We start from the raw sequence: 24,499 nt of genomic DNA, 5'->3' as shown, positions 1-24,499 counted from the left end.
CCCTTTTGTTGCCCTTGTTGTAGCTTCGTTGTGGTTATTATTATTGCCCTTGTTGACGCAATTCGTTGTTGGATAGGACAGAGAGAAATGGAGAGAGGAGGGGAAGACAGAGAAGGGGAGAGAAAGATAGACACCTGCAGACCTGCTTCACCGCCTGTGAAGCGACTCCCCTGCAGGTGGGGAACCCGGGGCTCGAACCGGGATCCTTACGCCGGTCCCTGCGCTTTGCGCCACATGCGCTTAACCCACTGCGCCACCGCCCGACCCCCCCCCTTCCTTTTACTATGGGCATTTTGGGGGTTTCTGGAGATGGGGGGTCTATTATGGGATCTTATCACCTGCTTCAAGGACCCCAATCTCAGCAACTGTCTTGATAGTAGAACCCATTCCAGTGTTTGTGTTTGTGTTTGCACTTGTGGGCTTAGAAGACAGGTTAAACATCTGAACTACCCCCAACAGGAGGAACACCTTAGGGTAAAGAACGAAAAGCCTACTACTCTGTGCTCCTTGGGGATTCCCTTTAGAGTTGGGAAACACTCAGTAGTGGTGACCCAACTCTAGACCTTGAAGTGTCTGCCTTGAGCCTGCTGTTCATTCCACAATCCAAAGCTGCTGCTTCAAGAGGGGCAGCTCGGTGGGCCAAGTTTCCTGCAGGAAGTCAGGCCGGATCCCCCAACACAGTGCTAGAACAGTGCTCTGGTCTTGCTTTTTCATTAAGTCACTACATTTTTTTATTAAAAATTCACTGCCACCAGGGTTATCCCTGGGGCTTGGCTCCTGCTGACCAAGGATTCACTGCTCTTGGTGGCTTTGTTTTTTTCTTTCTTTTTGATAGAAATTGAAAGGGAAGTGGGAGGTAGTGCAGGAAAGACACACCTGGCAGCAATGCTTCACCACTCATGAAGCTTTCCCCTTGCAAGTGGGGAGTGGGAGCTTGATTCCTGGAGCCTCATCTATCAGAGTGGAATTCTGGTTTGTCTCCTCTGTCTCAAGTGAAACTTTTTGACCCGAATACTGCTCAGCTCTGGCTTATGGTGGTGCAGGGGATTTGAACCTGGGACTTTGGAGCTTCAGGCATGAGAGTCTCTTTGCATCACCATTATGCTGTCTACCCTCAAGTGAAATTTTACTGTACATAATAAAACTTTGTGGACTGGGGAGATAGCATAATGGTTCTACAAAAGGCTTTGACGCCAGAGGCTCCAAGGTCCCAGGCTTAATCCCCAACACCGCCATATAAGCCAGAGCTGAGCAGTGCTCTCATCTCTGTTTCTCCCATTAAAATAAGTATTACAGTGGACTCTCAACCATGAGGTCCCGAGTTTGGTTCCTGGCAGCACATGTACCAGAGTGACGTCTGGTTCTTTCTCTCCTATCTCTCTCATGAATAAATAAATAAATTCTTTTAAAAAAATTTTAAATAGAAAGATAAGTATTACAAATCATGAAATCTTGGGAAACAACACAGGGCAGGGAGATAGTATACCAGTCATTCCTTTCTCTCTGTCCTATCAAATACAGGAAGAAATAGAGTAAAATAACAAAATAAGTAAAAACAAAGCAATGGGATGATAGCCACAGCAAGGTGTGCTAGCACTTCCGACAGACCCCTCCATGTTATGGTCCCAGTCATCAGGGTCTTCTCGGCTTCTAATACCTGATTCTACTCCTTGGTAATATTGGGATAACTAACCACTATCTCAGCTTTGGGAAAAACAGCACTACTCTCCGCTGCTTCAAAGTGAGGGGAGGAAAATCTGGTTCACTAGGACAACATAGATTTGTGAACCTGTGGAGTCCAAAGGGGACACAGAAGTGGAATGAAGAGCCCCTTCAGGACCAGGATTATTATTATTATTTTATTTATTAACCTTTTGTTGTTTTATTGTTGTTGTTATTGATGTCGTGTTGGATAGGACAGAGAAATGGAGAGAGGAGGGGAGACAGAGAGGGGGAGAGAAAGATACCTACAGACCTGCTTCACCGCTTGTGAAGCGACTCCCCTACAGGTGGGGAGCGGGGCTCTGGAACCGGGATCCCTATGCAGGTCCTTGCGCTTTGCGCCACATGCGCTTAACCCACTGCGCTACCGCCCGGCCCAGGACCAGGATTATTTATTTTTACCAGAGCACTGTTCAGTTCTGTCTTGTGGTCCAGGGGTGGAACATGGCATCTTTGGTGTCTCAGGCATGAAAGTTTATTTATTATTGGATAAAGACAGAAATTGAGGGAGTCGGGCGGTAGTACAACAGGTTAAGTGCACCTGGTGCAAAGCGCAAGGACCCGCATAAGGATCCCCATTAGAGCCCCCCGGCTCCCCACCTGCAGGGGAGTCGCTTCACAGGCGGTGAAGCAGGTCTGCAGGTGTCTGTCTTTCTCTTCCCCTGTCTTCCCCTCCTCTCTCCATTTCTCTCTGTCCTATCCAACAACGATGACATCAACAACAACAACTACAACAACAAAAAGGAAATAAATATTTAAAAAAAGAAATTGAGGGGGAAGATAGAGAAGGAAAGAGACACCTGTAGCCCTGCTTCACCACTGGTAAAACTTTCCCTCTGCAAATGGGGACCAGGGGCTTGAACCTGGGTCCTTGGCACCGTAATGTGTATGGTTAACTAGGTGCACCATCTGGCCCCCATGGAAGTCTTTTGCATAACGGTTACATTATTTCTCCACTGCCCTAAAATCGAGGTTTAGGAGGGGATTGAAGGACCCCTCACTGGGAGTGCTGGAAAGTAAACAGCCTGAAGGTAGTTGGGAGACTGGGAGAAGCTTACGCCATAGAATGCACCCTTTGCCACAGAGGAGGATCCGGGTTCCAGACCCTAGAACCACATGGGTGTATCTTGAATGACCCCAAGGGGAACTCCATGATTGGTGGGGGGCTGTGATGTCTCTTTCTCTTCCTGTGACTCTCTTTTTAAAGATTTTATTTATTGAGGTTGGGTGGTGGCACAACTGGTTGAGTGCACATATTACAGTGCTCAAGGACCCAGGTTCAAGCCCCTGGCCCTTATCTGCAGGGCAGGAGCTTCATAAGTGGTGAAGTAGTGCTGCAAGTGTCCCTCTCTCCCTCTTACCTCCTTCTTTTCTCTACATTTCTCTCGGTATCAAATAAATAAATATTTAATATTTTAATTTTTATTTATTTATTTACCCTTTTGTTGCCCTTGTTTTTTATTGTTGTAGTTATTATTGCTGCTGTTGTCATCGTTGTTGGATAGGACAGAGAAATGGAGAGAGGAGGGGAAGACAGAGAGAGGGAGAGAAAGATAAGACACCTGCAGATCTGCTTCACCGCCTGTGAAGCGACTTCCCTGTAGGTGGGGAGCCGGGGGCTCGAATCAGGATCCTTATGCTGGTCCTTGCACTTTGTGCCATGTGTGCTTAACCCACTGAGCTACCGCCCGACTCCCCTATTTTATTTATTAATGAGAAAGATAGTTGGAGAAAGAACCAGACATCACTCTGGTACATGTGCTGCCAGGGATTGAACTCGGGATCTCATTCTTTCTCTACTCTCAATCTGGGGATATTATTATTATTATTATTACTTATTATTATTATGACACTGAAAGAAGAGCCCGGAGGGAGAACCAGAACATCAGTTTAACACATGCGATGTCTGGAAGACTCTTTCATGCTGGAGAGTCCAATGTTTCATCCACTGATGCACATATGTCCGAAGTCGCTCTGAAATTAGAAGGAAAAATAAAGAAACTGAGAGTCCAGATACCGCCCCTGCTCCTCCCGCCTGTATTCTCCAGGTAGGCAGTGGGTTGCTCACTCAGTTGCGTTGGTTTCTGGACTTGGAAGGTGCACCTGCCTGCGGGAGCCACACACAGAGAGCCCCACGCCCGCCTTTGTGGCGGTCTCATAAATATTCATCTTCTTTGAACCAATCAACACCCGCGAGGAGCCCAGAGCGCACCAATCGGCTTTCTCTATGCAGATAAGCCTCTTATCAGCGCAGCAGCCTTCACATTGGCTGGAAACGGAACCCTGAGTCAAAGGCGCTGGGTTTCGGGAGGAGTGTGTCCGTGCGATTAGCCTATATTGACGTCACTTCCTGTCAGACCGGCGGAAGTAGCTTTGAGCCCGTTTGCGATTGGGAGTCAGTTCCGGCTGGGGCTGGAGTGGTTGCATTTTGTCTGTACCCGGGGAGTTGGCGATGGCCGCGGTGGATTCGGATGTCGAATTGCTGCCGCGTGGGGGTTTCCGCTGCTGCCTCTGCCACGTTACTACAGCCAACCGTAAGCGGTGGCTAACGCGGGAGGGGGTGGCCGTGGGCTCCCGTCGTCTGCTTCTCGACAAAGTTGGGGCTTGGGGGTCGTAGTTGTGGGCAGGTCGCTGGGTCGGTGGGTCGGGTCCCTCCCCTGTCCCTGGGGACAGAAAGGAGGGAAAGTCCCACGACCTCCCAGCCTTCCTTCCTTCCCAGAATCTTAAACCTCCCCTCCCCTCCCCAAAATAAATAAAACCCGGAGTTTTCATTATTTTAATTTTACCAGAGTCCTTGCTCAGCTCTGGCTGATGAACATATGTTGCTGGGCATTGAACGTGGGACCTCAGAGCCTGATGCATGAGAACCTTTTGCAGAACCACTGTGCTGAGGTCTCCCCAGACCGAGTTTCATGATTTTCTCCCTCCCTCAACCGGGGTGGGGGTGGGGGGCTCGGAGACCAAGGAGCCTCGGTGCTGCGGCGACGTGTTTGCGGACCTGCGCGTGGGGGTCACGCGAGCGGCGGGGGCCCAGAGGCGGAGGGGCGGGTAGCAGGGCGTGTGTGTGAGTGGCAGGTGGGGTCTCGGTGAAACACAGATTCCGCTCTGGGAGTGTGAAATCCAGCATATTTTCCCCCAAACGGAACGGAACGGAGCTTGAGCTGCTGCTGCTTCTCCTGCTGCTTCTCCCCCTCCCCCTCCCCCTCCCCTCCCCCTCCCTCCAGGGTTATTGCTGGGGCTCGGTACCTGCATTACGAAGTCAGGACTCCTGGAGGCTTTTTTTTCCCCATTTTGTTGCTCTTGTTTATCGTTGTTATTTTTATTAAAGTGTTTTTTTTTGTTTGTTTGTTTATTCTCTTGCTGTCCTTGTTGCTGTTATTGTTGTTATAGCTGTCGTTGTTGGATAGGACAAAGAGAAATGGAGAGAGGAAGGGAAGACAGAGAGAGGAGGAGAGAAAGACAGACACCTGCAGACCTGCTTCACCGCCTGTGAAGCGACTCCCCTGCAGGTGGGGAGCCGGGGGCTCGAACTGGGATCCTTCTGCCGGTCAAACCGGATCCTTGGCTCGGGTCCTTGCGTTTTGCGCCATTTGCGCTTAACCCGCTGCGTTATACTTATTTTATTGTAGTGAAAGGGGGGGGGGTAGAGGGAGGGAGGGAGAGAGAGAGAGAGACTCAGCTCTGGACTGACTGACTGACTGACTGACTCTCTGTCTTCCCAGCCCATCCTCACTCTTTTTCTCTGGGAATAGCACTGCCGCTGTTTGTTCAGCAGGACAGACCTGAAACTAAAGTCTTCTCTGCTCTCCCCTTACCCCGTACTTGCATTCATGGTATCAAGCAGCCAACTCTAAATGTAATTGAAAGTAACAACAGCTACTGTTGCTGTTAGCCTAGTAGCCAGTTCCAGACTCTTCTGCCATGTGCTATATACCAACAGTAAGTAGCTGGTAGCTACTAGTCCTTTTTTCCACAGAGAACAAAGTCATTTCTTTAGTTACAGATTTTAGAAAATAATTTGTTATAATAGTTGGGAAAATATCTTGACTGGTAGTTCATTGGACTTGTCATATGCCTGAGGTTCCTGATTTGATCCCCAGCACTTCCTGTCCCAGAGTGTTGCTGTTCTGGCTTGGCTCTCTCTACACTCTGCCTCATGGACACACTCTCATTTGTAATAAAATAAATCTTTTAAAATATTTTATTTATTTGTTTTGGGATAGAGACAGAGATATTGAGAGGGGAGGGAGAGAGACAGACACCTGCAGACCTGCTTCACCACTTGTGAAGCTTTCCCTCTGCAGGTGGGGACCAGGGGCTTGAACCCAGGTCCTTGTGCACTGTAATATGTGTGCTTAACTAGGTGTGCCACCACTTGGCCCCATAAAATAAATCTTTTTTATTTTTAATTTTTTATTATCTTATTTATTGGATAGAGACAGTCAGAAATTGAGAGGGTAGGGGGAGAGAAAGAGAGACACCTGCAGCCCTGTTTCACCATTTGCAAAGCTTTCCCCCTGCAGGTGGGGACTGGGGGCTTGAACCTGGGTCCTTGTGCATTGTAACATGTGCACTCAACCAGGTGTGCTACCACCTGGCCCCCAAAATAAATCTTAAAAGCTGTTTTAAGATGCATTATAGGGGGTCGGGCCGTAGCACAGTGGTTAAACCCACATGGTACAAAGCACAATGATGGCTCAAGGATCCCGGTTTGAGCCCCCGCCTCCCCACCTGCAGGTGAAGCAGGGTATTGAGTTCAGGATTTCATACTTGAAAGTTCAGCACTTTACTGTGCTATCTCCCAGGTGGCTTATTTCCATTTTATATAAGGAAAATGAAGCTCAGAGAGGCTAGGTAAGACTTGCTTGAGGTCTCACATAGCTTGACAGAGCTGAGATTTTGAAGTTGGGGGCAATGTGACTTCAAATTGGGTACTTATAATCTCTGTCTCATACCCAGGGATGAACCACTAGGGAAATAGTCTGGGAGCCTTTTTTATTTTGTTTTCTGTGTTACTTGAGTGAGTTACCTGTTAATTTCTTTACAACTTTCAGGTGTTCTTCTACCAAGCACTTATAGGTGGTTTAAGAAGTACTTTTTCGGGAGTCGGGTGGTAGCACAGCGGGTTAAGCGTATGTGGTGCCAAGCGCAAGGACCAGCGTAAAGATCCCAGTTCGAGCCCTCGGCTCCCCGTCTGCAGGGGAGTCCCTTCACAGGTGGTGAAGCAGATCTACAGGTGTCTGTCTTTCTCTCCCCCCCTGCTTTCCCCTCCTCTCTCCTTTTCTCTCTGTCCTATCCAACAACAACGACAACTATACTAACTACAATTAAAAAAAAATAAAAAAAACAAGGGCCACAAAAGGAAATAAATAAATAAATAAGTAAATATTTTTTTTTAAAAAGAAATACTTTTGGGGGGGCCAGGTGATGGCACACCTGGTTAAGCACACATTACATTGCGCAAGGACCCAGGTTGGTTCAAGCCCCTGGTCCCCACCTGCAGGGAGAAAGCTTCACAAGTGGTAAAGCAGGGCTGTAGGTGTCTCTCTGTTTCTCTCCCTCTCTGCCTTCCCCTCCCTTCTCAATTTCTCTCTGTCTCTATCCAATAATAAATAAAATAAAAAATAAAAGATTTTTTAAAAAAGAAAATATTAAAAAGAAATACTTTTTCATCCTGGAGGTAGCTCAACTGGCAGAGCTTAGTATTTGCATGCCAGAGGCTCCTGGCTTGATTCTTGAGCCTCATGTTTTGGATTTATGTTACAACTTCTTTATATTTTTTAAATGGAATAGCTTTTTTTTTTTTTTTTGCCTCTAGGGTTATCACTGGAGCGTGATACCGGTGCACAGGTGCTGCGAATCCACTGCTCCTGGTGGTCATTTGTTGGATAGGACAGAGAGAAATTGGGAGAGGAGGGGGAGACAGAGAGGGAGAGAGAAAGATACCTGCAGACCTGCTTCGCTGATTTTGAAGCGTCCCTCCTACAGATGAGGACCCAGGGGCTTGAATCCATATCCGTGGTACTTGGTGCTTTATACTATGTGTGTTTAATGTGATGCACCACTGCCCGGCCCCTGCTAAATATGTATATTTAATATTTATTTATTTATTCCCTTTTGTTGCCCTTGTTGTTGTTATTGATGTAGTAGCTGTTGGATAGGACAGAGACAAATGGAGAGAGGAGGGGAAGAGAAAGTCGCTTCACCACTTGTGAAGCAACTCCCCTGCAGGTGGGAAGCCGAGGGGCTCGAACCCGGGGTCCTTGCACTTTGCGCCACATGCACTTAACCCGCAGTGCTACCGCCTGGCGCCCTGCTGCTATTTTTAAAAAGACTTGTAGTGTGGCCAGGGAGATGTCTCAACAGGCAGGTCGAGTGCAGGTGCTGTCTGGTATCCCTGTGCATGAAAACGCAGCTTGGAGTGATGTGACATATATGCTTGAGTCCCAGAGTATATAATAACAACAGAAAACAAAACTTGTAGCCATTCTTCTGAGACTCACTTAAAGAGTGCACCATAGGCAAACAGTGAAGGGAAGGAGGTGAAAGTTGTGGCCTGGGCGGTAGACAGTGGCTGGAGAGCTGGAATTAGCATGAGGTTTATGTTTGATACCTACTATTGTGTGTACCAGAGTGGTGCTCTGTTCTTCTTCTTTTTTCTCCCCCTTTTGTTTTTTTACTAGAGCACTGTTTAACTGTGACTTATAGTGGTGCAGAGGATTGAACCTGGGATTTTGGAGCCTCAAACATGAGAGTCTCTTTGCATAAGCATTATGCTATATACTTCTGCCCCTCTTTTTTTTTTTTTCCTCCTCTGTCTCGATTCCTAAAAAGAAAAAAAAGAAAGTTGCAGGGACTTTGTTTATTCAAAGGTCACACTTTCTGTGGCTTGGCTGGGCCATTAGGACTTGGGTGTGCAGAGAACAAGACAAGTGGCCAGGTGCACTGAAAAGTAACTTGGGTATTTTTGTCTCTCCTCTGTCTTATTTATTTATTTTAGTTTTTTTTTTTTTTTTTTTACCAGAACACTGCTCAGCTCTGGCTTATGGTGGTACGGGGGGATTGAACCTGGGACTTGGGAGCCTCAGGCATGAGAGTCTTTTTGCATGGCTGTGATGCTGTCTACCCCGCCCCGTGTCCTCTGTCTTTATAGGACCCAGTCTAGATGCCCACCTGGGAGGCCGGAAGCACCTGCACCTGGTGGAGCTGCGAGCGGCCCGAAAGGCCCAGGGACTCCGCAGCGTGTTTGTCAGCGGCTTTCCCAGGGACGCAGACTCTGCTCAGCTGTCGGAGTACTTTCAGGCATTCGGACCGGTGGCCAGTGTTGTCATGGACAAGGATAAGGTAAAAATTGAGTCAGGTTGGGGCTGGGCGGTTCTCCATCTGGTAGAGGTCACATGTTAACACGTGAGTGGACCCAGCTTCAAGCCCCTGGTCCCGATCTGCAGGGGGGAGGCTCATGAGCAGTGGAGCAGTCCTGAGGGTGTTTTCCCATCTCTCATCCCTCAATTTCTCTGATTCGATCAAAAAAGAAGGAAAAGTGAAGGGAAAAAAGTGGTTTCTAGGGGCCCAGGCAGTAGCGTAGCAGGGTAATGAGCTCACATGGTGCGAAACGGTACTAAGGATTCTGCTTCGAGTCCGTGGCTCCCCACCTGCAGGGGAGTTACTTCATAAGTAGTGAAGCAGGCCTGCGGGTGTCTGTCTTCTCTCCCCCTCTGTGTCTTCCCCTCCTCTCTCCATTTCTCTGTTCTGTCCAACAGCAATAACAACAATAAACAACAAGGGCAACAAAAGGGGAAAAGTAGCTGCCAGGAGCAGTGGATTTGTAGTGCAGGCACTGGGTCCCTGCAATAACCCTGGAGGCAAAAATAAAAAAAGTGGTTTCTCGGAGCAATGTGTTCATTCTGCAAGCACCAAACCCCAGTGATAACCCTGCTGGCAATAAAAAGATATATATACTTTTTACCAGCTTACTGCTCAGCTCTGGCTATGGTAGTGCGGAGGATTAAATCTGTGTCTTTGGAGCCTCAGGCTTGAGAGTCTCTTTGCATCACCAGGCTGTCTTCCCTGCCCTAAAAAATTAAATGTGGTCCTATTTATTCTGTTAACTTTGTATAGGTGTGCTCAGGTATTGTGGGTTCACTTGAATATTGCTAGGATAAAGGAATCACTTTTTTATTTTATTTTATTTTATTTTTTTCCTCCAGGGTTATTGCTGGGCTCGGTGCCTGCACCATGAATTCACCGCTCCTGGAGGCCATTTTCCCCCCTTTTTGTTGCCCTAGTTGTTGCAGCCTCGTTGCGGTTATTATTGCCATTGTTGACGTTGCTTTGTTGTTGGATAGGACAGAGAGAAATGGAGAGAGGAGGGGAAGACACAGAGAGAGGGGAGAGAAAGATAGACACCTGCAGACCTGCTTCACCGCCTGTGAAGCGACTCCCCTGCAGGTGGGGAGCCGGGGGCTCGAACCGGGATCCTTACGCCGGTCCCTGCGCTTTGCGCCACGTGTGAGGAATCACTTTTTAAAAAATTTTCTAGTGCATATAAAAGTTACGTAAACCACTCAAACTACTCTATTAGTAGCTTATTAAATGTGCAGTAGCGTTTTGTCTAAAGTATAATGTATGTACCTTAGTCAATTTGCACGTGCCACACAAAATGAACACATACTGTTGGGAAAATGGCACCTGTAGAATCGCTCAACACAGGGTTGCCACAAACCTTCAACTTGTTAAAAATAAATAAATGAATAAAAGCAAAGTTGGGCTGGGGAGATTGCATAGTGTTTATACAAAAGAAAGACTTTCACGTTCTGAGGTCCCAGGTTCAGTCCACAGCACCATCGTGAGCTAGAGCTGAACCAAAAAGCAAACAAACAAACAAAACCTCAGTGTTTGCAAAGTACAATTAAATAAGGTCTGCCCAGGCACTGTGCCTAGAATTGCTTTCCGAGTAGTGAACAGAATAGCATGGTCCCTGCTCACACAGTTCAGAGTCTGCTGATTGAAGTGGGCAGTTAGATGGGTGCTTTCACATCACAGCAGTCTGAGGTCTGTCTTAACCCTACAGAGGACCGGCTGATAAACCAGCTGGCAGGTTTTTGGCCTCCAGGGTTATCAGTGGGGCTCGGTGCCAGCCCTATGAATCCACTGCACCTGGAGGCTATTTTTCCCATTTTTGTTGCGCTTGTTGTGGTTGTTGTTGTTGTTATAGTTGCTGCTGCTGCTGTTGTTGGATAGGACAGAGAGAAGTGGAGAGAGGAGGGGACGACGGGGAGAGAAAGATAGGCGCCTGCAGACCTGCTTCACGAACACTTTCGGAGCGAACCCCCTGCAGGTGGGGAGCTGGGAGCTTGAACCGGGATCCATACGCTGGTCCTTGCGCTTTGTGCCATGTGCGCTTAACCCACTGCGCTACCGCCCAGCCCCCTAGCTGGCAGTTTTTAACTTACACTGAGCAGTACAGGTGATCTGGTGGGAACATAGCGTCCTCTGACCCGTTCTAGAACAGCAGCTTGTTCTGTGGGTTCCTTTTGCCTTGCTTTTGTGCAGATTTTTTTTTTTTTTTTTTACTATTTGTTGAATCCCTTGAGAATAGTTCACAAAAGAAGAAAAGAAAATAGTTCACTGTTAGGTGCTGTGTTGTGTGGCTATACTGTGGTCTCTTGTACCCCAGATCATCTCTCAGGATGGGTGGGGTCCCTTCCTTCCTTCCTTACTCAGCTCTGGCTTGTTGATTGAACCTGGAACTTTGGAGCTTCAGGCATGTAAATCCCCCCCGCTTGGGGTCTGTTTTTCTTAGGGATCACATTCATCAGCCAATCCACAACTAAGTCAGAAATTTTTTTAGGGAGGAGTCGAGCGGTAGCGCAGAGGGTTAAGCGCAGGTGGTGCAAAGTGCAAGGACGTAAGGATCCCCGTTCGAGCCCCCAGCTCCCCATCTGCAGGGGAGTTGCTTCGCAGGTGGTGAAGCAGGTCTGTAGGTGTCTGTCTTTCTCTCCCCCTCTGTATTCCCCTCCTCTCTCCATTTCTCTCTGTCCTATCTAACAATGACAACATCAGTAACAACAACAACAATAAAAAAACAACAAGGGCAACCAAAGGGAAAATAAATAAATAAATAAAATTAAAAAAAAATTTCTGGAGCTAAAATGTTAAAGCATGCCTGGTTTTACCTCCTAGGGCCTCTTTTAAAAATTTAATTGATTAACATATGCATATATAATACCCAGTTTCTTTTAATTATCTTTATGTGATAGAATCAGCCAGAAATCAAGAGGAAGGGGGTGCTAGAGAAGGAGAGAGGTGGTCCGGGAGGTGGTGCAGTGGATAAAGCACTGGACTCAAGCATGAGGTCCCAAGTTCAGTCCCCAGCAGCACATGTACCAGAGTGATGTCTAGTTCTTTCTCTCTCACCTCCTGTCTTTCTCACTAATAAACAAAATCTTTAAAAAAAAAAAAGAAAGATAGAGGGAGAGAGACATTTGTAGCACTGCTTCACCAGTTGTGAAGCTTTCCTCCTGCAGGTGTGTGGGGGAGCTCTTTTTTTATTTAGCTACACAGAGAGAAGGTGAGAGACTGTACATCAGAGTTCCGTGTGGTGCCGACACTTACCTGGGCCACATACCTGGCAAGGTGCATGTCCTACTTGAGCTGTTGCTTCTGCCCCTTCAGAAGAGGCACTGTGCCCCTCCTACTCTCACTCCCCCCCCCCCCCCAGGGTTTCCTTATTTATGAAAAGGAGAGAAGGGGAGAGATAGGGACCGGAACATCACTCTGTCATGTGTGTTGTCAAGGACTAAACTTGGCATCTGATACTTGAGGGTCCAGTGCTTTATCCATCGTACTACCTTCTATACCACTAATTGCTGGATATCTGGGCAGGTTTTTTTTTTTTTTTTTTTTTTTTTTTTTTTTTTTGCCAGAGCACTGTACAGCTCTGACTTATGGTGGTGCAGGGGATTAAACCTAGGGCTTCAAAGCCTCAGGCATGAGAGTCTCTTTGCATAACCATTTTGCTGTCTATTCCTGCCCAGGGTCTTCGAGTGTGTGTGTGGTGGGGGGGGTAGGTGTGAAACTCGGCACCTCATACTTGCGAGGCCTGTGCTCTGCCATCGATTCACACCCTTGGCTCCTCTATTTCGTCTTTTTTGGCACATGGCTCTCACTTCGTAGTTGTAATAATGCTGCTACCACATCTTACAGGATAGGTTGAGGGGCAGAGTATGATCTTGTTTTGAATTTTAAGCTTCACGTTTCTGAGACTTCTAACTGTTGTAGCAATGACTGAAAAAAATATTTTTACTCATGAGAGGAAAGGATGGGTGAGAAAACCAAAGTATCATTTCAATGCCAGGAATTGAACTTAGGGCCTTATACTTGAGAGTTCAACACTGTTATCTCGTGTGCTACCTCCTAGTACACTATGTATTTTATAAAGAATATCTCTCATTAAATTTTGTTTTTTTATTTATTATTTATCTGCTGGGACAGAGAGAATTGAAAGGGAGAGTGGAGATAGAGAATGGCTCTGCTTTGCCATTCATGAAGCTTCCCCCTGCAGGTGTGGCTAGGGGCTTGAACCTGAGTCCTTGTGCATGGTATCATATGTACTTAACCAGGTGCACCACTGCTAACCACTGCTCTTTCACTTTTTTTTTTTTTTAATTTTAAAAAATATTTATTTATTTATTTTCCCTTTTGTTGTCCTTGTTTTTTTTATTGTTATAGTTATTGTTGTCATCGTTGTTAGATAGGACAGTGAGAAGTGGAGAGAGGAGGGGAAGACAGAGAGGTGGAGAGAAAGATAGACACCTGCAGATCTGCTTCATCACTTGTGAAGTGACTCCCCTGCAGGTGGGGAGCTGGGGACTCGAACCGGAATCCTTATGCTGGTCCTTGCACTTTGCGCCACCTGCGCTTAACCCTCTGCACTACCGCTCGACTCCCCTTTCACTGTCTTTTCAGAATTTATTAGGGGTCCAGGTGGTGGTGCACCTGGTTGAGCGCACATGTTACAATGCAAAAGGACCCAGGTTCAAGTCCCCAGTCCCCACCTGCAGAGGGAAAGCTTTGCAAGTGGTGAAGCAGTGCTGCAGGTGTCTCTCTGTCTCTCACCCTCTTTATCACCCCCTTTCCTCTTGATTTCTGGCTGTCTCTATCCAATAAATAAAGATAATAATTTTAAAAAGAATTTATTAATGAGTGGTCCAGGAGGTGGCACAGTGGGTAAAGCATTGGACTCTCAAGCATGAGGTCCTGAGTTCCACGCCTGGCAGCACATCTACCAGAGTGATGTCTGTTCTTTCTCTCCTATCTTTCTAATAAATAAATAAATCTTTTTTAAAAAAATTACTAATGAGAAAAGGAAGGAGGGAGAAGAGAAGAGATAGAACCAGAGCATCACTTTGGTATCCAATGCCGGAGATTCAGCTAAGGTCCTCATGATTTTAAATTCAGTGCTCTGGCCACTTTGCCACCTCCTGGGTCCCTACATGAGATTTCTTTTTTTTTTTTTTTTTTTATGGAACGCTTCACGAACTTGTGTGTCATCCTTGCGCAGGGGCCATGCTAATCTTCTCTGCATCGTTCCAATTTTTTTTTTAGTATATGTGCTGCCGAAGCGAGCACTCTACATGAGATTTCATTATCCCCCACCCACAGGGGGTAGCTTCACAAGCTTTTTGCCTCTAGGGTTAACACTGGGGTTCAGTGCCTCTACTATGAATCCACTGCTTCTGTGGCCTTTTTTTTTTTCTTTTCGATTTTTTTGGATAGAACAGAGAGAAATTGAAAGGAGGTGGGAAGATAGAGAGGGGGAGAGAAAGATAGACATCCGTAGACCTGCTTCACTGCCTGTGAAGCAACTCCCCTGCAGGTGGGGAGCCAGGGGCTCAAACTGGGATCCTTAATGCCAGTCCTTGCGCTTTATGCCATGTGTGCTTACCCCACTGTGCTACCTCCCAACCCCCTCTTTTTTTTTTCCTAGATATTTATTTTATTTTTTGATAGAGACAGAGCAGTTGAGGAGAGGGGAGATACAGGGGGAAAGAGACCGACGTGTGCAGCCCTGCTTCACCACTTAGGAAGCTTTCTCCCTGCAGGTGGCAACCGGGGGCTTGAACCCAGGTCCTCACGCACTGTAAATTGTGCGCTTAACCAGGTGAGCCACTGCCTGGCCCCAGAGAATTGTTTTTCTAAACATGTTCCCTGTTATGACGGAACTATCAGACCATATTCCTGACTCATAGGGTGGGCACCATTTCACAGATTCTCACTCACGGTCAGACCGTGCATTTGGATTGTCAGGCGCCAAAACCATCATCCTTGCCCTTGTGCTTTGCCAGGGAGTTTTTGCCATCGTGGAGATGGGCGATGTCGGTGCCCGGGATGCCGTCTTGGCCCAGCCCCAGCACAGCCTGGGTGGACATCGCCTGCGAGTCCGGCCACGGGAGCAGAAGGAGTTCCAGTGCCCAGCCTCCAGGTCCCCCAAAGGAGTGGCCCCCGACAGTCAGCAGCTGGTCAGGGCTCTAGCTGAGGTGCCAGACGTGGGGGCACAAATGACCAAGCTCGTGGGGCTGAGGGAGCTGACTGAGGCTGAGCGCCAGCTTCGCAGCCTCGTGGTGGCCCTGATGCAGGAGGTCTTCACAGAGTTCTTCCCTGGTGAGTCGCCTCACTGTGTCTGAGCCCTCCCTGTCTGTCCTTCCTGTGGCTGGGTATTGGTTTGACTGCTCTTCCGTCTTTGTGCCCTTCATGTCACCCCACTGCTCCCACAGTGTGTCGTTGTCTTCTTCTTTTTTTTAATATTCCCTTTTGTTGCCCTTGTTTTATTGTTGTAGTTATTAATGTTGTTGTTGTTGTTGGATAGGACAGAGAGAAATGGAGAGAGGAGGGGAAGAGAAAAAGAGACACCTGCAGACCTGCTTCACCGCCTGTGAAGCAACCCCCCTGCAGGTGGGGAGTTGGGGGCTCGAACCGGGATCCTTACGCCAGTCTTTGCCCTTCGCACCTGGGTATTGGTTTGACTGCTCTTCCGTCTTTGTGCCCTTCATGTCTCCCCACTGCCCCCACAGTGTCTTGACCTTTATTCTCTGCTCGGCACTCAGGCTGTGTGGTCCATCCTTTTGGCTCTTCCATAAACAGCTTTGATGTCCATGACTGTGATCTTGACCTCTTCCTGGATCTGGGTGACTTGGACGAGCCCCAGGTGAGTGGCCCAGAAGGCAACTTAAGAGGAGGTGGGGAGGGCCGTGGGATTCTGAGCAAACCTTTTCCTCTTTGTGTAGCTTCCTATAGGGTGGGGACAGCAGGAGCTTCCCCCACACAGCGTCACTGTGACTGCAGATGAGTATTAGGATGAAAACGGCCTGGCTGGTGGCATACATGGTGGGGTGCACACATTACAGCGTGCAGGGTCCCAGGTGTAAGCCCCCTAGTCCCTACCTACTGGGGGAAAGTCTCATAAGTGGTGAAGCAGTATTGCAGGTGTCTATTTCTCTCTCACGCTCTGTCCTCCCTTTTTCTCTCAATTTCTGTCTCTATCCAAGGGAGAAGAAAAAAAAAAAAAAAGGATGAAAATTAATATAAGACATTAGTAACAGAAAATCAGTTTTCAAAATGGCTTGGTAATTTCTTTATTATTTTATTATTTATTATTATCTTTATTTATTGGATAGACAACCAGAAATTGAGAGGGAAGGGGGAGCTAGGGAGAGAGACAGAGAGACACCTGCAACTTGCTTCACCACTCACAAAGCTTTCCTCCTGCAGGTGGGGACTGGGGGCTTGAACTGGGGCCCTTGCACACTGTAACATGTGCACTCAACCAGGTGGTTATTCTTGTTTTAGAAAATAAATGTGGGGGGTTGGGCGGTGGCATACTGGTTAAGTGCATAGAGTGTAAAGTGCAAGGACCCGTGTAAGGATCCTGGTTTGAGCTCCCGTTTCCCCACCTGCGGGTGGTCACTTCGCAAGTGGTGAAGCGGGTCTGCAGGTGTCTATCTTTCTCTCCACCTCTCTGTCTTCCCCTCCTCTCTCAATTTTTCTCTGTCCTATCCAACAACAACAACAATGGAAAAAAGATGCTTCTAGGGGGCTAGACAGTGGCACAGTGGGTTAAGCACACATGGCAGTAAGTGCAAGTGTAAGGATCCCAGTTAGAGTCCTCAGCTCCACACCTGCAGGGGGGACGCTTGACATGCAGTGAAGCAGGTCTGCAGGTGTCTGTCTTTCTCTCCCCCTCTCTGTCTTCCCCTCCTCTCTCCATTTCTCTCTGTCCTATCCAACAACAATGACATCAGTAACAAAAACAATAAAACAACAAGGGCAACAAAAGGGAAAAAATAGCCGCCAGGAGCAGTGGGTTCGTAGTGCAGGCACCGAGTTCCAGTGATAACCATGGAGGAAAAACAAAATCCTGGCAACAGTGGATTCATTGTGGAGGCACCAAGTCCCAGCAATAACTGTGGTGGTAAAGAAAAAAAAAAACAAAACAGAAACGGGGTCGGGCGGTGGCACAGTGGGTTAAGCGCACGTGGCGCAAAGCGCAGGGACCGGCATAAGGATCCCGGTTCGAGCCCCCGGCTCCCCACCTGCAGGGGAGTCGCTTCACAGGCGGTGAAGCAGGTCTGCAGGTGTCTATCTTTCTCTCCCCCTCTCTGTCTTCCCCTCCTCTCTCCATTTCTCTCTGTCCTATCCAACAACAAAGCAACGTCAACAATGGCAATAATAACCGCAACGAGGCTGCAACAACTAGGGCAACAAAAAGGGGGAAAAAAGGCCTCCAGGAGCGGTGGATTCATGGTGCAGGCACCGAGCCCGGCAATAACCCTGGAGGAGAAAAAAAAAAAAAAAAAACAGAATTGAAGAGACCGCAATGCTTCCTTCGGTGGACCCGGGCTCCAACCTGGGTTGTACACATGACAGAACAGCACACTATCCAAGTGAGCTGTTTTCCTGCCCTACAACAGTCACACTTTAATACTACAGTGTTGTCAGCTGTTCTGACAATCAAGTATTGTATTATCTTGAGTTTAATACAATTTTTGCTTATATTTATTTCTTGGATAGAGACAGAAATCGAGACTGACGAAAGAGACAGAGACAGCAGCACTGTGTCACCACTCAAAAGCTTTCCCCCTGCAGGTGGGGGCTGGGGGCTTGAACCCGGGTCCTGGTGCACTGTTGCGTGTGCACTCCACCACGTGCACCACTACCCAGCCCTCTCGATTTTTTAAATTCACAACTGCTACATTTTCTTTTTCTTTTTTTTTTCACCTTTCATGGCATTTTTACAGATAAAGATTTATGGCATTAAATTCTTTTTAGTTATGTGTGCGTTTGCCCATGTGAGTGCACTCGTGTCCATGCCCTCCACCCAGGAAGAGCATCTGCTAAGCAGTAAACGACAGCTGTATCTTGGAGATGGAGTGTTCCCCGGTTGGGGGGCAGCAGGACAGACACTTACTCAGCTTGTTTCCATCCATAGCCAGTTTCAAAGCCGCCGGAGTCACCATCCTTGGATTCAGCCCTGGCATCCCCACTAGATCCTCAAGCCCTGGCCTGCACCCCAGCTTCCCCTCCAGACTCACAGCCTCCATCTTCTCCCCAAGTCTCTGAGACGCTGGACTTTGAAATTCCTTCCTCTTCCCTGGCACCCCGGACTCCAGACTCTGCTTTGGCATCTGAGACCCTCGCCTCTCCCCAGTCCCTGCCTCCAGCTTCCCCACTTCAGGAGGACCGGGGAGAGGGGGACCTGAGCAAGGCCCTGGAAATAGCAGAGGCCCTAAGAGGGGAGAAGACCGAGGGGGCTGCAATGCTGGACCTGGTGGGCTCCATTCTTCGGGGTTGTGTCCCCGGAGTGTACCGAGTCCAGACTGTGCCTTCTGCCCGACGCCCTGTGGTCAAGTTCTGCCATCGGCCTTCAGGACTCCGTGGTGATGTCTCCCTCAGTAACCGGTACCTTTGTCTGGGGGGTGGGCAGGGTTGGGAGGGCTGGCTGAGCATCTGGGGTGATGAGAATGATCATTGGTTTGGGGGCCTCCTGTGACTGCTGATCCCTGAATTTGCTCCCCTCTCTGTTTCTGCCACTCAGCTGCTGACTTCCATTTTAGTGTGTGAAAGGTGTGTTCCTTAGAATACTGCTTTTGGGAGTTGGGCGGTAGTGCAGCGGGTTAAGTGCAGGACCGGCATAAGGATCCCAGTTTGAGCCCCCGGCTCCCCACCTGCAGGGGAGTCGCTTCACAGGCAGTGAAGCAGGTCTGCAGGTGTCTATCTTTCTCTCCCCCTCTCTGTCTTCCCCTCCTCTCTCCATTTCTCTCTGTCCTATCCAACAACAACAACAACAACAACTACAGCAATAAAACAATAAGGGCAACAAAAAGGAATAAATAAATATCTTTTAAAAAGTTAAAATACTGCTTTTAAGGCATTTATAAAGGAATTCCCTGGCCAGATGCGTTTGGAAAATACTAACTTAAATGGATTTATCTCCTCCTTCCTTTTATCCCTCTTTCTGCTTTCTTCCTCCTTCACTCCCTCCCTCCTTTTTTTTTTTTTTTTAAACCAGAGCACTGCTCAGCTCTGCTGATGGTGGTGTGTGGTATTGAACCTGGGACTTTGGAGCCTCAGGCATGAGAGTCTCTTTGCATAACCATCATGCTGTCTACCCTCACCCTCCTTTTCTGTTTTTGGTGCTTTGCCTACTACACGTTTTGAGCAGTTTTCTAGCGTGTTCTGTGACTGTCCAGGATGAACCTGTAGGATGTGATGTTTGTGGATCGCATCTGATGTTCTTTTGTTTGCCCTCACACAAGACCAGCGCGTCAGCACACACGGGGAAGCCCTCACTTCTTATTCCAGCTGGCGTCAAATCTGGATGGAGAACTGGGTGGTAGGTCTGGCGATGTTCCTGAGCTTAACACTTCTGTCTCTTCTTTGCTGCAGCCTGGCCCTGCATAACTCCCGCTTCCTGAGCCTCTGCTCTGAGCTGGATGAGCGAGTTCGACCCCTCGTCTACACCATCCGCTGCTGGGCCCAGGGCAGAGGGCTGTCAGGTGGGAATGAATCGTGTCAGACTTGGGGTGGTGCTGGTGTCAGGGAGAGAAGGGAGGCAGGAGCAGGAACTGGAATTTGGAATACTGTCTAGGAGGGATTGGAAGCACATCTACCTAACTGGAATTATTGTTCACCCAGGGAGTGGCCCCCTTCTCAATAACTACGCCCTGACCTTGCTCGTGATCTATTTCCTTCAGACCAGGGATCCTCCTGTGTTGCCCACAGTCTCTCAGCTCACCCAAAAAGCAGGTACAACAGCCCTGCCTCCAGCCTCTCCCATCTCAACAGCCCCACCTCCTCCTCTTCCTCTTTTTGCTAAGCCTCCCTGGGAGTAGAATCTCTGCTGTCTCCCCCTGTTCCACCCTCCATACCCCACCCTATCTCCCGGGCTGATGGACCTTGTGTGTTTTTACAGGTGAGGGAGAACAGGTGGAGGTTGATGGCTGGGACTGTAGCTTCCCCAGGGATGCCTCGAACCTGGAGCCCAGCACCAATAAGGAGCCTCTGAGTGAGTTCGGGGAACCCATTAGGTGACCGCCATCGTAGCCGCTGGCTGCCGGGGCTGGTTCTCACAGCGATCTTGTGGGATAGCAAACACCATTACTGCCACTTCACAGCTGAAGAATCTGCCTCAGTGCCCTAGTCTCACTACTGGCAAGTGTCGAAGGAGGTAGCCGGGGGCACTGGGAGAGAAGCACGACCTCTTGTACTAGACTCAGAAAAGCTTCATTTCGGGTACTCTTCTGAGGAAATTTGAAGAGGGGCTGGGAGGTGGCACACCTGCTTGAGTGCACACATCACACTGTCCAAAGATCGGGGTTTAAGTCCCCGGGCCTTACCTGCCGGAAGGGGCTTCATGAGTGGGAAAGCTGTGTTGCAGGTGTTTCTCTCTTCCTATATCCCCCTTTCTCACAATTTCCGTCTCTATTAAACAATAATAAAGCTGAGTAACTTGGAAGAGAGAGAAAGACCCACATGGGTCAGGGAAATAACACACAAGACTTACATGCAAGACATTCCAGGTTCGGGAGTCGGGCGGTGGCGCAGCGGGTTAAGCGCTGGTGGCGCAAAACTCAAGGACTGGCGGAAAGATCCCAGTTCAAGCCCCCCGGCTCCCCACCTTTAGGGGAATCGCTTCACAGGCGGTGGGTGAAGCAGGTCTGCAGGTGTCTTTCTTTCCCCCCCTCTGTCTTCCCCTCCTCTCCATTTCTCTCTGTCCTATCCAACAATGACATCAGTAACAACAACGATAAGAACTACAACAATAAAACAAGGGCGGGAGTCGGGTGGTAGCGCAGCGGGTTAATCGCAGGTGGTGCTAAGCACAAGGACCAGCAGAAGGATCCCGGTTCGAGCTCCCGGCTCCCCACCTGCAGGGGAGTCGCTTCACAGGCGGTGAAGCAGATCTGCAGGTGTCTGTCTTTCTCTCCCCCTCTCTGTCTTCCCCTCCTCTCTCCATTTCTCTCTGTCCTATCCAACAACAATGACATCAGTCATAACTACAACAATAAAACAAGGGCAACAAAAGGAATAAATAAAATAAAAATAAAACAAGGGCAACAAAGGGAATAAATAAAGAAGCCTACTAGATCTGGTGGAATTGTACAGGTCTGAAGCCCAAATGAAAACACTGATAAAGAAGAAAAAAAAAGAAGAAGTTGTTCCAGGTTCAATCCCTGACAGCGGTAGCCCGAGCCTAGTGCTGTGGTCCGGGAAAGAAACAACGGACCCCCGAAGGGAGTGGTTCTGGTGCAGGGCCTGTCTGCGTTCTAGCCACCCGGTGACCCCTTCTTCCTGTATTCCTTCTCTAGGTTCCCTGCTGGCTCAGTTCTTCTCCTGTGTCTCATGCTGGGATCTTCGGGGCTCCCTTCTGTCCCTCAGGGAGGGCCAGGCATTGCCTGTAACCCCCCCACCTTCTGATCACTGGGAGGGCCTGCGCCTTGGCCCTATGAATCTCCAGGACCCTTTTGACTTGAGTCACAACGTGGCAGCCAACGTGACCAGCCGGGTGGCTGGGCGTCTGCAGAACTGCTGTCGAGCCGCAGCCAACTACTGCCGCAGCCTCCAGTACCAGCGCCGGTCCTCCCGTGGTCGAGACTGGGGGCTGCTGCCCCTTCTGCAGCCCAGCTCCCCCAGTGCACTGCTGTCAGCTACCCCCATCCCCTTGCCCCCTGCTCCCTTCCCCCAGCTCACTGCTGCCCTGGTTCAGGCCTTAAAGGAAGCACTGGGTTGCCACATAGAACAAGGAACTAAGAGACTGCGCTCAGAGGGAGGGGGAGTTGGGGAGACTCTCCAGGGAGGGATGAGCAAAAGATTGAAACTAGATGGGCAGAAAAGTAGTGAGGAGGGGAAGGAGGAGCAGCAGGGGTGTGCAGGGGAACCTGGTGAAGACGGGGTGGAAGAAATGGTCATAGAAGCTGGAGAGCCATTGCAGGACTGGGCCATGCAGAGCCCTGGGCAGCCCGGGGATCCTGCCCTGCCAACTGGACAGTGTCAGACCCTTGGAGATGAGGGGCAGTCGGGCCCTGCAGTGCTGGCAGAGCAGCAAGAGGGTCCCCAGGGTGAGACAGGGAAGGGGACATCGCTGTCCTCGGTGAGCTGGCGCTGTGCCCTGTGGCACCGAGTATGGCAGGGGCGGCGGCGTGCTCGGAGACGCTTGCAGCAGCAAACCAAGGAAGGAGGTGGAGGTGGCCCCAGGACTGGAGCCGAGTGGCTGGCGACTGAGGCCCGGGTCACCCAGGAGCTGAGAGGACCCAGCAGTGCTGAGCGGGGGTCAGAGGCTGAGCCCCTCCTGACGTTTGTTGTGTCTACCTCCCCAGCGGATCAGAGTCTCACTGTGACCCCCCTGCAGGACTCCCAGGGCCTGTTCCCTGACCTCCACCACTTCTTACAGATATTTGTCCCTCAAGCACTTCGAAATCTCAAGTGACAATAAAACTGCTAGTTTAATAAACACTACTGTTGTCTGTAGAGTCTTATCTGCTACCTGTGCTCCCATTTCCCAGAATTCAGTGCTGCTTTCAGAGAGGTGCTTTATGGGGGGCTAGTTGGTGGTGCGCCTGGTTGAGCGCACACATTACAGTCCACAAGGACTCAGGTTCAAGCCCCTGGGCCCCACCTGCAGGGGGAAAGCTCCATGAGTGGTGAAGCAGGGTTGCAGGTGTCTGTCTTTTCCCTCTCATTTTCTGTCTCTGTCCAATAATAAATTAAAAGAGACAAGACACCTGCAGCACTGTTTAACCACTTGAGAAGCTTCCCACCTTGCAGTTGGGGAGCCAGGAGGCTAGAACCCAGATCCTTGTGTACTGCAACATGTGCTCTCCTGGGTGCACCACCACCCAGCCCCCTTCCATCCTGTCCTGTTAACAGGACAAAAGACTCAGACCAGAATGTGGTCAAGGATCAGCACTCTGGGCTGATAGGAAGTGGAGTGACTGCTCCCTCCATCTCTCCCTAAGGTCCTGCCCCAGTTGCAGCCTAGAGGGACCAGTGTTTCCTGCAGCTGTGTGGTTGTGTACCATGGAGAAGCTTTTTTTTTTTAGAGATAGATTTTTAGCACCAAAGCATCCTTCAATATGGTGTAGGCTAGGCTTGAACCTGGGTCAGGCCCATGGCAAAGCAGTGCACTGTCCAAGTAAGAACTTGTCAGAAAAATATATATTGTGGCACAAAGCGCAAGGGCCGGCTTAAGGATTCTGGTTCGAGCTCCTGGCTCCCCACCTGCAGAGGAGTTGCTTCACAAGCAGTGAAGCAGGTCTGCAGGTGTCTCTCTCCTCCTCTCTATCTTCCCCTCCTCTTTCCATTTCTCTCTGTCCTATCCAACAATGATGACAAGAATAACTACAACAATAAGACAAGGGCAACAAAAGGGAATAAATAGATATTTTAAAAAAGTACTTGTCAGTCCTAAACTTCACTTTTTATCTTTTTAAGTATTTTTAAAAAATTTTTATTTTTGAGAGAGATGCAGAGAGAGAAATACCAGACACCTACACAGCTCTAGTGTGGGGGATTGAACCTGGGACTTCCTGAGCCTCAGGCATGAATTAGAATGTTTGCATAACCATTATGTTATCTACCCCCACCCAACTTTTTTTTTTTTTTTCCCCCACCCAACTTTTTATATTTTTAAAAATATATATTGTGGTCCGGGAGGTGGCGCAGTAGAAACATTGGATTCTCAAGCATGAGGTCCCAAGTTCAATCCCCGGCAGCACGTGTACCAGAGTGATGTCTGGTTCTTTCTCTCCTATCTTTCTCATAAATAAATTCTTAAAAAGATAAATAAAAATATATATTAAGTGAGGGAGATAGCAATAATGGTTATGCAAACATTCTAATGCCTGAGGCTCCGAGATCTCATGTTCAGTCCCCGGAACCACTATAACTGAGCAGTGCTCTGGTAAAAAAAAAGAAAAAGGCCAGGCAGTGGCGCACAGGGTTAAGCGCACATAGTATAAAATACAAGGACCCAACAACAGCAATAACAATAACAAGGGCAGCAGAAATGGGGAAAAATGGCCTCCAGGAGCAGTGGATTCATAGTGCAGGCACCGAGCCCCAGCAATAACCCTGGAGGCAAAAACAAGGAACAAGGATCCGTACAAAGATGCAGGTTGGAGACCATGCTCTCCACCTGCAGGGGGTCTGCTTCACCAGTGAAGCTGGCTCACAGGTGTCTTTCTCCCTGTCTCCGTGGCCCCTCTCAATTTCTCTCTGTCCT

General features: G+C 48.9%; 1 protein-coding gene and 1 pseudogene across 4 annotated transcripts; one reads left to right on the top strand and one right to left on the bottom strand.

The window, feature by feature from the left end:
- Positions 1-4,100: 4,100 nt before the first annotated feature.
- Positions 4,101-22,731, top strand: TUT1 (terminal uridylyl transferase 1, U6 snRNA-specific). 4 transcript variants are annotated; one of them, XM_007526338.3, is made up of 9 exons: positions 4,101-4,256; positions 8,876-9,066; positions 15,069-15,384; positions 15,828-15,928; positions 18,209-18,678; positions 19,666-19,775; positions 19,915-20,025; positions 20,192-20,284; positions 21,588-22,731. In XM_007526338.3, exons 1-9 carry the CDS (start codon positions 4,175-4,177, stop codon positions 22,703-22,705), a joined length of 2,592 nt encoding a protein of 863 aa, XP_007526400.1. In that variant the 5' UTR covers positions 4,101-4,174; the 3' UTR covers positions 22,706-22,731. The 4 variants fall into 4 exon arrangements, with proteins under 4 accessions (XP_007526400.1, XP_060032320.1, XP_060032322.1 ...); XM_060176337.1 differs by lacking the exon at positions 19,915-20,025; XM_060176340.1 differs by lacking the exon at positions 8,876-9,066 and having other exon boundaries at positions 4,103-4,256.
- LOC132534131 (U6 spliceosomal RNA) lies at positions 14,240-14,352 on the bottom strand (annotated as a pseudogene).
- Positions 22,732-24,499: the final 1,768 nt, after the last annotated feature.

This window comes from Erinaceus europaeus, chromosome 17, assembly GCF_950295315.1.
Source record: "Erinaceus europaeus chromosome 17, mEriEur2.1, whole genome shotgun sequence".
NCBI classification, from domain to species: domain Eukaryota; kingdom Metazoa; phylum Chordata; class Mammalia; order Eulipotyphla; family Erinaceidae; genus Erinaceus; species Erinaceus europaeus.
The sequence above is the reverse complement of the archived record's forward strand: the minus strand, read 5'-3'. Positions and strand labels throughout refer to the sequence as shown.